Genomic DNA, 16,042 nt, shown 5'->3' with positions numbered 1-16,042 from the left:
ACAATTAAATTGTTGCTTTGCCTGGAATATAAAATACATATTGGTGAAGCTGGCGGGCTTCCTAATGCACTTGCAAATGTGCAAAAACAGAATCTCATGTCCGTGTGTACACCCAACTCACTCACCTTAATACAGTGTTCAGGATTTTTGTCGTGTGGGTGTGGGTGCGCGTTTGACATTTTGTAATTGCATCATTACTCACTCCATCTGCCCCTACTCCCCTCTTGCCATAAGCAAGCGCATGGCAATTTGCAAACACATGCTCCAAGCAGACAGACACTTGTCCTTGATTACGGACCCGGGTGGAATGGCTTCCTCATGGGGCTGTCCACGTCCACAGCAGAATGCGGGGAAACCGCATTCTGCCACTGTGGGTAGATCTAATTGATTGGATGGCACCCTATTGTCAGGGCCAAGTCTCCTCCGGCTGCCAGAAAGTGAACCCGTCCGAGTGATAGATGAGTTGTGTTGTGGGTCGCTACCCTAATAGTCTAACATTACCTCAGGTTCCGTATACCTGACATATCCCCCTTCTAAGACACCTCTGGGTACACTGTGACCATCACCAAGACAGAAAATGCAGCGTGATGCAACTCTTATCGTACAGGATTTGAAGTTTTATTTCATTTTGTCATTCCCTGCGCTTCCGGATGAGGTTATGGAAACACATGAAACTGTTCGCGTCACATAAAAATGATTGGCTGCCGAGTTTGGCATTTTACAGCAAAATTATCATTTTTGAAACAGGTCAAGTGCTGTCTCACCAGGATCACAAGTGCCATTTCAAAGCTTATTGGATGAAAGCGTCATTTGCCCTTGGTTGCCAAAGATGACGTTGCCATGGAAACAGATTCTGCTGTTATCGATCATCGAGTGTTTGGCAGGTAAGCCCCACTTGTATTTTTTTTTTTATAGGTGTCATGATTCTCTCGCATTTAGACATTTACAGGTGCAGGATGCTCACTGAGGAGATGAAAATAATTTCATTGTCGGTGAGGTGAGGGCGGGGGGGGGACAAAAGTCCCAAGCACTCACATGCACTCACAAACACCCGCTGCTCCTCACCCTCTTCTTACCGTCGTACGGTAGTTTTGTTTCGTGTCACACTGAGAAATGTCTGTAATTTGTCTTCTGCTCAATGTTAAAATATAGAGCAATGCAAATACTACTCCATTCGTGCATATTGATGAATATTTTAGCATCTTAATTAGTTTCTGCTCTTCACCAGTCAGCTACGATTTTCACAGTGAGAAAATTGACTATTTTCGCGCCCAGTGTAAGACTCGCACGAGACATGGTCTCACTCTGAGCAGAGGCAGGCTAGACCTTGTTTTGGTATTTTCACAAACCGGTACAAGCCAGCACGGTGTGGCGCATTCAAGAAAGAAAGATACCATTGTGGGCGAGAAAACAACTGACTCTGCATCAGTTTAAAATCAACATGCGAGCGGCTCAAGTGCTTGACATGGCGGACGAGGAAACCAATTTGCTCGGGTCAATGCTGAGGTCGCGGCTTGGAGAAGACAATACGTTGATAAGGACCCGCAGGGAGACCTCCATGGATGGATGATGTGAAATTGTTCAATTGTGCAATGGTTCTTGTCTGCGTGTGACCACCCCCATAGCTGTACTGCAGCCAGGGTATTGATTTCAAAAATGTCTTTATTTCTACAGTGAGTCACGGTGCTCGTCATCTTTATGAATGCTACATGGTGAAATCTGTCTGCCTGTCAAATTCACCTAAATCACATTACACTTACTACCTGCGCCAATCCTGAGACACGGTTCCAGCAGGCATAAAGTTTCGGCAGGTCAAAGAAAAGGCCGTCAGTCCACCTGGACGGCCATCATGGCGCAGAAGAGCCTGCCAAATTTTCCAAACAGGAAAAATGAGGCTGGCACCGGCAATGAAATCAAGAGGCGCCGTTTTTTTATGCTCAGTGCAGCTGCGCCGTCTCCGAATGCAGAGCCCACTATGTTGATAATTGTGGTTGTACTGTAATTTGTAGTGTTGTTAAGTGCTCTGTAAAGCGAGGCAAGTTTCTTTGTATCACACCATTCATGCAAATCCAGAGTTCTTTACAAGGGGCAAAGATAACTTGATCCAAAATAAGATTGTATTGAAATATCAGAGGAAATGAAATGAAACCACCGTAAATGGGCAAGCCGAAACAAAACACAGAAAGGCCAAATCGCACTCATGATCAAGTTAAGATCACAAAATAAAAGCCAAATGGTGAAATCAGTATTCATGAAAAAGCCGCAGTGAGCAAAAAAAGGTTTTCCGGCCATATTGACATGAACTTACGGAGGAGATATCAGGGGTTCAGGAAGTTGGTTGCATCGTTAAGCACAGAAACAGAACACTGCTTCACTTTGGTTCTGAAAACAGTAAATGAGCCCGCACTCATAGGGGGACTTCAAAGTATCGAACGTATTTTGATATGTTGTATACTGAAAGTTGATTCCAATGTTTTGCCCATCCAAATAAGCCAGCCAAAGTATTCGAACCACCTCTCAGTATGACGCACTACAAAACCAAATAATTCTCTAATAGTGACATTCAAACAACAATATTGTCTTTCACAAGGCATAAAATCTGTTTTTTTGATAGAGCTCTTGTATTGGTTATTATTTGGAATTTTTTCCCGCCGGTCTCATGATGCATGAACAAAAAGCAATGATGTTTTCAAATATCAACATGAATGCGATTGCATTTACCACCCATCGAGTATTTGAACCTGAGAGATGCTCAGACACCAGTCAGAATGTTAATCATATAGCAATTTGCAATTTGAACTGCACTACAACAAAACCGCAATGCCGAAAGGTCAAGCGAGTTAGATTACACTAAATATTTTGAGGGAAAAATCAATCATGAAAATGCAGCCAGACTTTGCACCTCTTCGAACCGCAATTCCATGACAGATATTATTTCATGACAATACACGATTCAGACTTGGACCATTTAGGCCAGGCGTGTCAAAAGTCCGGCCCGCGGGCCAAATCCGGCCCGCGGTCGAATTTCATCCGGCCCTCGGCCCCTGTCATAAAATCAGTGCCGTCTGGCCCGCAGGTTGGGCGCAATGGAACACGTGTTGCATTGACTGAGGTCTCGTAGACTGGTGAGTGATGTTTCATAGAGTACTGCTTCCCTCTAGGCCCGGTAGTCCAGTGGTTAGCACGTGGGCTTCACAGTGCAGAGGTACCGGGTTCGATTCCAGCTCCGGCCTCCCTGTGTGGAGTTTGCATGTTCTCCCCGGGTCTGCGTGGGTTTTCTCCGGGTGCTCCGGTTTCCTCCCACATTCCAAAAACATGCATGGTAGGCTGATTGGACGCTCTAAATTGTCCCTAGGTGTGAATGTGAGCGCGGATGGTTGTTCGTCTCTGTGTGCCCTGCGATTGGCTGGCAACTGATCCAGGGTGTCCCCCGCCTACTGCCCGAAGACGGCTGGGATAGGCTCCAGCACCCCCCGCGACCCTAGTGAGGACTAAGCGGTTCAGAAAATGGATGGATGGATGGATGCTTCCCTCTAGTGGCTAAATGAGTAATATCATTCACTAAATGAGTAATAGCATTTAGACACTAGAGGGCATCACTCACGAGTTAATAAGACATCACTCCGTGTTTATATTGACTGATATGTCATATTTCAAATGATCCTTGCAGTTGTGGATATGTGTATTGCTTGTTCATTTCCCTGTTCGAGTCAACGGTTTTGTGACTATTGAAAAGTCATGGTGATACATTTTATGTTTCAAATCAATCAATTTGCACTCGGGAGACTTCTGTTTAAGAAAAAGTCAAGTGAATAAGCAGTTGCATGTGATATACCTGTTTCAAATCAACCAAAAGAAATTCTTAAGATTGTTGAAATTAAATTAAAATTAAAAAGTAAAAATGGAAATGTGAAACAGACTGGCTTACTAAAATTTGTTGAACAATATTGTTGTTCAATGTAAAGAATGTCAGCCAAGGTCGGCCCCCCGACATTTTACCACATAAAATCTGGCCCCCTTGGCAAAAAGTTTGGACACCCCTGATTTAGGCTATGAAACACTCCTTCGGTAATGAAGATAACACGTTATTCACCTCAAACTCTGTGGACAGTATTTAACGTCACAAACGTTTGATTCTAGTCAGAATCACTCACAAAGTCGTGATGAGCTCGCTGCTTTCCGACATTTGCGCTCATCCGTTGATTCACAAGGAATAGGCCCTGCAATGTTTTGTGGTTATTTTGTGCTTGTGTGTTCGATAACGCATATTCTGCAGAGCTACTTTAATATTCAGCTTTACTGCTCTCGACAGATTGTCTGGACAGTGGCTTGTACCACGGTCCAAGATGGAGGATGGAGCCAGGTGATCTATTTATTCCAGTGGACTCCATTGAGGAAGAGGCGACTCTGACTTGTGACGCCAAGAGTACCCCGCCTCCTCAGTACAGGTTGAAGCGATTCTATTTGTTCTATTTTGTATACAATGTGTCAAATGGCGTCACTTAAGTCAGCAACTCGGGTTGAAAACAGGATTAGAACCTTTTCATTTGCACAGCACTCCGGGCTGTCAGCGCCACACGATTCTCCAGTGGAATGCTTCCTCTCTCGACGAGCTATCGTACCACATCATGGAAACGGTTCATCTACGCTCGGCCGAGCGTGCCCAGAACCTAATTTGTGCTCTGTGCACCTCGGAATAATTTACAAGATAAACTCAAACCACAGATTCAATGTTGAGATATTTCACAGAGGAATGTTATTTTTCTCGACTGAAAGTAGACTCGGGAGTCTTCTTTCATTGTGTAATTGTGATAAATGAAGGTGGTCTTGTTTCTGTTTTTTTTTCCCGCTCGCTTTATTCCCCTGATGGAATTTATTTGTCAACTTCTATGTCCCGATATTGCTTTTAAATCCTGGAAACAGAGGCTTTTGATATGGATGTTCATTAGATAACATTTTTCATTCCATTCATCCACCCATCCATCAATTTTCTGATCCTCCGCTTATCCTCATGAGAGTCGTGGGGTTTGCTAGAGCCTATGCCAGCCATCTTTGGGCAGTAGGCGGGGTGCACCCCGAACCGGTTGCCAGCCAATGGCAGGCCGTGATTTTATTGAATATTTAAAAGCTATCCACACTCACAATCACACCTCGGGACAATTTTGTGTGTTCCATTACCCTGCTAACGTTTTTGGAATGTGGGAGGAAACCAGAGTACCCGGAGAAACCCAAACAGGCACAGGGACCACATGCAAATTCCACACAGGAAGGCTGGAGTCAGAATCGAACCCTGCACCTCTGCAATGTGAGGCCGACGCGCTAACCAGTCAACCAACGGGCCGTCTAGATAACATTTTTTCTGGAAAAAATATTTTCAATTATTCAAGACAGTTTCCAGTTCAGACTGACTCAGCCTATGAATGTTAGAAAACAACAAGAATAACAAGAGAACAGCACTTCTGCCAATGTCCGTCCCATGAAAGCCCAGAAGAAAAATGGGGACGGGACGGATGGGAAGATCTGAAACTCGCAGCAACCTTGAGATGTATTACGGTACATTCATTTTGCAATTCAACCAATGCTCTGGAAGCAAAGATACAATACAATACAATACAATACATGCTGATTTATATCGCGCTTTCACAACAGCGGCAGCTGTAATAAAGCGTTTAACAAAACAGTTAACATAAAGTAAAATAAATAAACACAACACATAAAACACAGAGTATTTATTATAAGATGTATTGTATTAAATATACACAAATCAAAGGCGGCCCGGTAGTCCAGTGGTTAGCACGTCGGCTTCACAGTGCAGAGGTACCGGGTTCGATTCCAGCGCCGGCCTCCCTGTGTGGAGTTTGCATGTTCTCCCCGGGCCTGCGTGGGTTTTCTCCGGGTGCTCCGGTTTCCTCCCACATTCCAAAAACATGCGTGGCAGGCTGATTGAACACTCTAAATTGTCCCTAGGTGTGAGTGTGAGTGCGAATGGTTGTTCGTTTCTGTGTGCCCTGCGATTGGCTGGCAACCGATTCAGGGTGTCCCCCGCCTACTGCCCGGAGACAGCTGGGATAGGCTCCAGCACCCCCCGCGACCCTAGTGACGATCAAGCGGCTTGGAAGATGAATGAATGAATGAATGAATGAATACACATGTTGAATGCCTGTCCTTTATTTGGAGTCACCATTGTGTTGATGTACAGAAGGTACAATGACCTGGCTTTGGTGGAGACAGCGTGCATTCAGTTTCCACTCGGTGACGGTGTGAATAGTTGTCTGCCTCGACATATGTGCCGTGTGACTGCCTCGTGAAGAGGCGTGTGTGTCACCTGAAGTCAGCTGGGAGTTTAGGGGTCTCGCCATGTTGGTGATATCAATGTGTATGGAGTGCCATGATCCTGTTCTTGAGTGTCTCCAGCAGGTGGCACAGGAGGGCCTCCCCCTCCCACCTGCACACTTGCTGCCAATGTCTCATCAGTTAAACCCTGTATTTATGAATTGCCTATTCGCAAAGTCTCTGTCGGATTATTGACTTTGTTTGCTGCTCATGCTCAAGTGTTGTTTTCTAGACCTCTCGATCTCATAATTATCGTTTTTGCTCCGAGTCTCTCGCTTCAAAGTATTGATATTATTTTGTCTTTTGATCTTGCTCTTATTTTGTTTCGTGACATTGAACTCTGGCTATTTAATTTATATTCTCTGCGTTACTATTTTTATTTTACCTTTACTTTGCAAGTGCTTTTTGTTGAAGTAAATGTTTTTCCTGGCTCTTTGTGACCAGCGATTTCTGTCTATACTTTGTCGGTGCGCTTTTGTTCGCAAATAAATATTTTTGGTTCCGGATTTTGTTTGTGTCTACGTTTGTTGGATCCAATGGCCATTCAGTTCATTCACGAACTGTGTCAATGAGCGGGTCCTTCAAAATTTCTCCCCTCCAAGGGATTCCTGGAGCCCAAATTCTTGAGATATATAAACGTCACCTGCGCTATGTGTTGAATTACTAAAGCACGGAGGAGCTGAAAGATAGTGGAGCACATTATGTAGGCTCATTATTTCTCACCGCGTGCCCGAGACCAGGTATCTCCATGTAGTGATTAAAGGTGAATGGAGCACGTTTCGACATGGTGTCTTGTCAAGATGGCTGTGCAGGATTCTGCTTGCCCTTAGCACCTCCCCACTTCTCTCTTGAAGTGCAAATGGGCTCCTATTGCAATGTCCTTTTTTTTTTCCTCTCCCCTTCCATCTGATAGTCCTGTCACTCAGGCAGACAGATGAAGTTTCCACAACAGAAACACCACAGCAATAATTTTCTTCATGGGGGGGGGGGGGGGGGGGGGACAAAACACAACACAATTTGCACAACGAGGCGTCTTTGCGCGAGGTCTAAAAGTCATTCAAGATTAGTTCCTTACTACAAAGAGACAAAACAGATCTCAAAATGACCCTGAATTTGAGACTCGACACTATAATTCACTTCAAAGATGCAATTTCACATAAAATAACAATAAAAAGCATAGATTAGCCCCAGTGTGCGCAAACTAAGATGATTTACTCTTTACAAATGATCCACCAAGTCCCAGGCCCCCTCCATGCTGCCCAGCTCCAGAAATTTAAAACTGCTTAATTGCATGTTTAGCAGACCATGCTTAAGGCTAATCTCTCTGTGCCAAGTTATCTTAACAGTATATTTTGCTAAATGACTGACACAGCACGAATGACGCTTTCTATTTGTTACTACATGCTATTTGGGAGGGTATTATTAACATCGTAATCTATGTTAGTGTTTATGTTTTCAGGGTTAATAGAAGTATGAGCTTGTTTTAATATACTACCGAAGGTAATTAGCCACCTGACTCCAAATTTGTGGCACCCCTCTTATTTGCCTCTGTTGCCGAATGAGCAAGTCGGGTCTCTTATAATGTGCGGGGGCTGGGGTCAGAGGAATGTATCTGAATGCACACCGAAACGAGGCATCCTCGACAGTAAGCACACATTGACATGCAATGATTTGGATTTATTCCCGAAGAATTTCACATCTATTTTTTTAACGGTTAGACTTGTCAGCTTTGGTAAAATTTTCCATTTCCTCCACATCATTCATTTCCACTTAAAGGTGGCAGAATACAGTAACGTGGCCAAGGAAATTATTTTACCGCGGGAACATTCTCGAGTATCATCTGTCCTTGAACTTAACCAGAGTCTGTTTTTCAACAGCTTCAAAGAGCGATGCAGGGCTGCAGTCGTAGAGATATTCTTTGGATTGAATTTTTCAACAGTGTAGTTTCCTAAAAACATTCAATTTTCTCAACTGCGCACCTTATAATAAAAGTGGATCAAGAATCTGATTTCTTGGACGTAGTATTTTAAATGTTTTTTAAGGTGCTTTGTTTCAGCTGCAGGTTGTTATGAAGGCTATGTATCAATAACGCTGTATTGTATTGTATTCCTTTAGAGTAGCTCCATCTAGTGGCTGCATAACGCCACCGCAGCCAGGGCTCCTTATACATAAAGCTGTATTCAATTGTATTCCTTTTAGCGTAGCCCGATCTAGTGGATGCATGACCCAACCAGATAAATAAAGCTGGATTGTACTATATTCCATTTAGCGTAGCTCCATCTAGTGGATGCATAAGGCACCGCCTTTTAATGCGGTGCGCCTTATATATGAAAACAGTTTTGAAATAGACCATTCATTGAAGGTGCGCCGTATAATCCGGAGGGCTTTATAGTGCGGGAAATAAGGTAACTAAATTGACCTTTTTATAGTGGTACAAATTGGTCAATTTGTAGTTTTTTGTATGATACTTTGCTGCTTCGTGTGAATGAGGCACAATGGAATGTTAGAAGTAGTGCAAAAGCTATTTCCGTGTTATGCCAATGTCTCCTACCTCATGCTATTTTTTTTGGTGATAATGAGAAGCCAAGGTCTAAGAATGTCATATTATGTCAATCTAATGTGACAGTGAAGCAGTGACTAAGTGCGATATCGATACTATCTAAAATGCCTTTTAAAACTTTCGTCTTCTGCTCCCCTTTAAATAGCCGAGGACAGCTTTGTGCATGATCCGCTCGGATTAAATTTTAATGGTCCCTACGGGGAAACCGAGATTGTTGCCTCAGCAGGCAGTCATAGAAAGACACTGTGGATTAAAATTGATAGAAAGGGAATATGACCGCCGCATGCTTCCTGTGTAAATAAAACATGTCTGCTATGTTTTTAATAAATTAACTAGAGTCGCAAATCTTTGCCTTAATTGAGACACATCTTCACTGAATGGACTTGGATTAACAGGAAAACATACTCAACAACATGTTGTAATTTGACTCGAAAACAACAATGGGTGCCTTCTAATGACGAGAATAGTGACTCTGAAGTTGCCATGACAACCCCAGATCACCTTTTTCAATGGTCTCTAAATGTGCTATAAAGGCGAACTATTCACCGAGTTGGAACGCATTTTGCAGGGCAGAAAGAAGACCCTGCGAGGGAGGCGGCCCTCTTGAGAGGCTCGGGATCATTTGGGGAGGGGGGTACCGCACTGAACAACACATTTTCACACTTTTAATGGGTGTGGTTTAAGGAATCGTGTCAGAATCGAACATGGATGAATCGATTAATCCACCACGTTTTCATTTTGCATTCAGTGTCTTCCAAAACCATTTCTTGTTGTTTATTTGTTGTTCTTCAGTGATTAAAAAAACAAAAACAACTAAGCAACAATTACCGGTAAGCACTGTCACATCAGAGGGATTGATGTTTAACTCACCGACTGTTTTGAATTGAGTCATTTACTGGTTCGGCCCTTGTTTTCCAAAGTAAATCTTTGCAAATGTCTTATTTTCATTCGACACAAAAAGATAATGGGTCTGTTTTCATGACAGACTGCATAAATCAGAGACTAATTACGCTTGAGAGGCTGAAATCAAAATGCTTGGACAATTTTAAGTTAAACTGCCTCTGAACTACAGGTGTCAGAGTCAAGGCCAGATCTGGCCCACCACATCATTTATATGTGGCCCACGAAAAGCAAATCTAAGACGGCAACTTTCATGATGCTTGCTAAAATCTCAACCAACATTTTAAATTCTTATTTGTAATAAATAATAAAGATACTGCAATCATGTTCTTGTTACAGAACCCCTCATTACAATAACTTAATTAAACAACATATGAAGAAACCGTGGGCGGCCCGGTAGTCCAGTGGTTAGCACGTGGGCTTCACAGTGCAGAGGTACCGGGTTCGATTCCAGCTCCGGCCTCCCTGTGTGGAGTTTGCATGTTCTCCCCGGGCCTGCGTGGGTTTTCTCCGGGTGCTCCGGTTTCCTCCCACATTCCAAAAATATGCATAGCAGGCTGATTGAACACTCTAAATTGTCCCTAGGTGTGAGTGTGAGTGCGAATGGTTGTTCGTTTCTGTGTGCCCTGCGATTGGCTGGCAACCGATTCAGGGTGTCCCCCGCCTACTGCCCGAAGACAGCTGGGGTAGGCTCCAACACCCCCGCGACCCTCGAGAGGATGAAGCGGTTCGGAAGATGAATGAATGAAGAAACCGTTATTCTTGACTTCTTTCGGTCATAACGGCCCTCCAGGGGAAACTGTAACTAAAATCTGACCTGTGACAAAAATGAGTTTGACATCCCTGCTCTAAACGATGAGTCACTAATTAAAATAGTTGTGGAATAGTTAGATTAAGTGTTTACTTGTGGACTAATTTTGACACCTTTTTATTTCATGTTGCTGAACCCGCAAGGACACTTCTGAGTCATAGTGTTTTTATTCAGATGACATCGGTTTGTGTTTAGCATGTACGGGTTCATTTGTTCACGTCTGAAAACATCTCATGGATTCCCATCGTCATTCCAAATATGTGCAAATAACAACCAGAGTCTGGGTGCTTAGTCCAGTGCAGAATAAATTCTATTTCACTGCGAAAATGGGTAACCCTGTAGCATTTGTGTGTGGGTGTGTGTGTGAATTATGACATTCACCTCACTTCATTTCGCATATTATTACGCATAATAGTGGTTGGCGTCCCTCACGATCCAAAAACTCTGGGTTCAAATCTCTTCCGTCGGGGCATTCGAATGTTCTCCCGATGGGCATGTTGGTTTTCCTTCCTCCCACATTCCAAAAACAAGCACGCAAGGTTGGAAGGCTCTAAATTGTCCAGGGCAGGGGTGCCCAACCTTTGACCAAAGATCTACTTTTCGATTTACCAACCTCCCGCGATCGACCCGTTATCGCACACCCGTATACGCACGCACTTACGCACGCATGTCTTGATGAGCAACCGCCATAAAGGCCCCTATGATGAACAAAACAGAAAAATAAAGCAGACTAGAGTTTGTGCGTTTGTGAAAAGGAAATGACTGCCCATATTAGTGGGAGACGTAACGCTGATGCATGGGATGCACTTTTGCGGCATGTTGACGATCGTAGCTCACGTTTTAACATTTTTATCTGGGCCCTCCAGATTCACATTCTTTGCCGACCTGCTTTTTACATTTTTTCTTTTTTAAAATACTTTTTGTGAAAGTGAGACTGATAGGATGCTAAGGGTGCAGTGTGCACTACCACAAGATATCACGTTAATAACACACACACAGACACACAAAATGTTTTGGGTTAGTCCCCCCCCCCCTCCCCCTCTATACCCCTCGCCATAGACTTGGGACTGACTTACGGGTTGATTGCGATCGGCGTATTGGGCAACCCCTGGTCTAGAGAACAGGCGTGGGAATGTCCATATGTGCCCTGCGATTGCCTGTTGAATATTCCAGGGTGGAGGGCGGCCCGGTAGTCCAGTGGTTAGCACGTGGGCTTCACAGTGCAGAGGTACCGGGTTCGATTCCAGCTCCGGCCTCCCTGTGTGGAGTTTTTATGTTCTCCCCGGGCCTGCGTGGGTTTTCTCCAGGTGCTCCGGTTTCCTCCCACATTCCAAAAACATGCGTGGCAGGCTTATTGAACACTCTAAATTGTCCCTAGTTGTGAGTGTGAGTGCGAATGGTTGTTCGTTTCAGTGTGCCCTGCGATTGGCTGGCAACCGATTCAGGGTGTCCCCCGCCTACTGCCCGAAGACAGCTGGGATAGGCTCCGGCACCCCCCGCGACCCTAGTGAGGATCAAGCGGCTTGGAAGATGATGAATGAATATTCCAGGGTGGAGTACGCTTATTGCCCAAAATCAGCTGGAAATTAGGCTCCAGCTAACCTTTGAGTGGGTACGCGCTCTAGAAAATGGTCAGATGTATGGAGGATATCTTCATTTCACAGCTGTACTTGTTTTACGTTGCCCTGGCCACGAAACTCCAGAAATGGTCCACACAGAAGATTCTTCAGTTGTCACATTTATTGTTTGCTTAAAGAGAAGCTTTGAGGCAGTGCTTGCAGAATTCATAACGACTTAACCTTTCACGTCACACTACGCATCTCAATCCGAGAATGAGTGGATATTTTGGATATATTATTCATACTCAACTTCTCTCATTGCGTCTTGCTTGGTTGCAGAAAATGAATGGCACATTCTGCCAGGGACTGATGGTGTGTTTTTTGCCCCCACAGATGGTCGCTGAATGGGACTTTCATAAATCTGAGCCTGGATCGACGGCGGCGTCTGTCAGGGGGCAACCTCATTATCAGCAGCCTGGACCGCTACCGGGATGTAGGCGTGTACCAGTGTATGGCGTACAACACTGCAGGAGCGATCCTCAGCAGGAGAGCACATCTCAAGTTTGCCTGTAAGTCACTCCCTGTCACTTTGTGTCACTCGTCACTCAGAGGTGGCGTGGGCGTCGCACTCGGTCAGCAAATAACACCGAGGCCCATGCGGCAATTATTTGCAATATTTATCAGACTGCCGCAGCCTTCGTGTTGAGCTGCATTAAATGTTAAAAGTGTGTGTGTGTGGGTGTGAAAACCTCTGACTCATCACTTTCAACTACATGACTAGAAAACAACGCTGGTGACTTTTTTTCTGAAGTGTGTCATGAAATTGGGTCGTCTGGGACAAGGTCGACCACCCAGAAGTGTTTCTGTTTGGCAAAAGACAGATGAGAATCCTGTGTTTCACACCATGCAAATGCGTGACAATGAAAGGAAAGCACTGTTGAAATTAAAGATATTTACCACTCATTAAGGACTCTTCTCATGCAGATCACCTACGCTTGGAGCCATATATAGCCACGCGCCGTTGGTTCCAATCAGCGAGCTTTTAACACATCCACTGCTGAGTTACGGCCTGATTTGTTGAAAACATGAAAAATAGATGGAAATGGTACACCCTACTTTGCAGAAACAACATTGCTGTTGGAACTTCTGAAAAAAAATCACCGTTGGGGCCACCGAAGAAAGCCGTAACTGTTTTTCAATGCAAAGAAAGGGTGTTCGCGACCATGAATCCACCGCCGCAAGCGTCGAGGATTATACAAATCAAACGATACAGTTTCCATGTGACGTTATTGGACATTAGAAGGAATGGTTGTTTCACGAAACCAAATGATTCCAAATTAATGGAACTATCGTTGGAAATGGAACCTGGTATATTTGCGCCTAAAAGGAAATTTGGCTAAAAATGATGTGGCGGGGTTGTTTTCATGGTTTTCTTCTAGCACGCCTCCGTTTCACTTTAATCACAAGGTTAAGTGTGACAAAATACAGTGAGAACCCAATTAAAATGTGCAGAATTAATAAATAAACCAGAAAAATAAGCATACGGAATTACCATGACAGAAAAAGAATTTGAATGAAATATTTCTTTCGTTATACTCAACCTTCCAGGTCATGGTAATTCCTAAAACAGCTGAACCGTTTCTTGTTTGTGGAAGGCATTTCAAATGCCTTTGATCCAAAGTCTACTTCAGGTTTAATTTTTAAGTGTGGAGTCTCCACATTAGAGTTGTTTTGTTTTTTGGCTGGTGTAGCTGGTCAATAACTATCCTGCCTATCAACTGATTGTTCATCTGCCTGGTAGCAAAATAGCTCGTTACGTGGCTGCTCTCCTCGTGGAAGGAGACAAACTTCGAGGAGGGTTGTCAGCACATTGTTATAATCTGGCGCAAACCTCTTCCCACCAGAGACAAAGTATAAATATGCAGGGAGGTTTCCACGCTTTAAAAATTCGGATTTAAGAAGCCTTTTCCGTGAAGGTGAAACGTTTCCAGCGACCAAGAATCGTTTGTTTTGCCTCAATAAGAATAATAATAAGAAAAAGAAAACCTTTATTCGTCTCACATTTGTCACATTTGCAAAATTTACTGAAATGTTTAATAAACTGATTCTTAAAAGATCAAGACAATGGCTATGGAACATATCCAGTCTTAAAAGTGTTTATTATCATTGTCATTATATTGGAGCTACTACATTATAGAGTAAAAAAAAAAGATTTACTCAATTTTTACAAAGAAACAAACCGTCGTTCCATCCATTTATCGTCACCATTGTCGCGGGCGTGCTGGTGCCTATCCCAGCTGTCTTCGGAAGTAGGCTGGGGACACCGTGAACCAGTTGCCAGCGAATCACAGGGCAAACAGAGACAAACAACCATCTGCACTCACACTCACGCAGGGACAATTTTTGAGTGTTCAATCAGCCTGCCATTCTTGTTTTTGGAATGTGTCAGGAATCCGGAATACCCAGAAAAAACCCACGCAGGCACAGGGAGAACATGCAAACTCCACACAGGAAACCGAATCGAACCTTGCGTTCCGTAAAAGTCGTGTAGGAGAGGAAAATGGATGAAAGTTGATTAAAAATAACACTCGAGTTGGAGTAAAAAAAATTGAGTGTTAGGAACTTTGAGTATAAAATCACTTTATTAATTACCGTATATCTATCACATCGACGAATAACATAAAAAAAATTAAATCGTGTTGATTTTGTGATTTCCTCGTTTGTGAATACGGTACACAACAAAGGAATAAATAACAAACACCTCTGAGAGAGTCCAGTCTCCCCCAATTTACTCACATCTGCTCGTTCTGTTGCAGCTACGCTCAAGGAAATGCCAACATTATCTTGTTGGGGTGGGGGGCTATAGAATTTATTTTTTGATTTTCTGTTTTGAAGCATTACTGTATTTTCAATTTTCGTAGTTTCATTGAAGTAATCGTTAATTTACATTTTTTGGAGGCTGTCATGAACGCCTCTCTAGTCTAACGCAAGAAGAGAAGGCACAGAGACGGACAAAGACGTACCTGTAGCTCTATCTAGTGGATGCATTGTCGATTGCGCCTTATAGTATTATTAGTATTAGTTAATACTATTAACTAATACTATTACTACTACTAATAATACTAACACTAATAGTATTAGTATTAGTTGTATTCTTTGGCGTTCGACTCTGCATGATTTTACCGCTTGGTGCTTTCTACCGCCTTTATTACCATTTCGTCTTACTGTTTATTCTGTATGTTAAATCGCTCCATGTACAGCACTTTGTATGCAGCGATGGCTGTTTGAAAGTGCTCTAGAAATACTGTTGACTTGACTTATAGTCCAGTGGATCCAATATATGAACCAAAAATTACAAAATAGGCCATTCGTTGAAAGTGCGCCTCATAATCCAGTGCGCCTTTTAGTGCGGAAAATCTCATTTGGCATGATATAGTACAGTATATAGTACTACAATACAGCAAGGTAGGGTATGGTATCAGATCTCCGTATTAGCTCTCAGTTCCAATTTTAGGAGGGCATTTTAAGTTTTCAGTTGGAGTGTCTTTAGTGTGTCTATCTGTGTCACTCTCCCTCTTTCTGTGTTGCTCAGGCGTGGCTGAAGTGCAATTCCCCCAACAATCCTTTCTAATGGATTTGTGTCGGTGTGCTGCTCAAAGCTTTTACCCCGTCTCTGTTCCGCTCATCCTCAGTCTGTATGTCAGCTCCTGTCATCATGTCCCTTTTGTCTTCTCTCCCACCACAGACTTGGATCATTTCAAAGTCCACACCAGAAGCGCCGTGTCCGTTCGAGAGGGACAAGGAGTGGTGTTGCTCTGCGGAACGCCCACGTCCTCAGGAGGTTCGAAAACAAACCATCGGAAGACATGAGCTCCCCCC

General features: G+C 43.6%; 1 protein-coding gene across 1 annotated transcript in view; it reads left to right on the top strand.

Moving 5' to 3' along the window:
• Positions 1-16,042, top strand: part of LOC127591119 (contactin-3-like) — a 64,303-nt gene that overhangs the window by 10,462 nt on the left and 37,799 nt on the right. The window contains exons 2-5 of the mRNA XM_052050966.1: positions 748-884; positions 4,313-4,448; positions 12,557-12,732; positions 15,909-16,004. Of these exons, the coding sequence (XP_051906926.1) occupies positions 830-884; positions 4,313-4,448; positions 12,557-12,732; positions 15,909-16,004 (463 nt within the window). The 5' untranslated portion in view covers positions 748-829. The remainder of the gene's footprint in view (positions 1-747; positions 885-4,312; positions 4,449-12,556; positions 12,733-15,908; positions 16,005-16,042) is intronic.

This window comes from Hippocampus zosterae, chromosome 2 (assembly GCF_025434085.1).
Source record: "Hippocampus zosterae strain Florida chromosome 2, ASM2543408v3, whole genome shotgun sequence".
Lineage (NCBI taxonomy): Eukaryota > Metazoa > Chordata > Actinopteri > Syngnathiformes > Syngnathidae > Hippocampus > Hippocampus zosterae.
The sequence above is the reverse complement of the archived record's forward strand: the minus strand, read 5'-3'. Positions and strand labels throughout refer to the sequence as shown.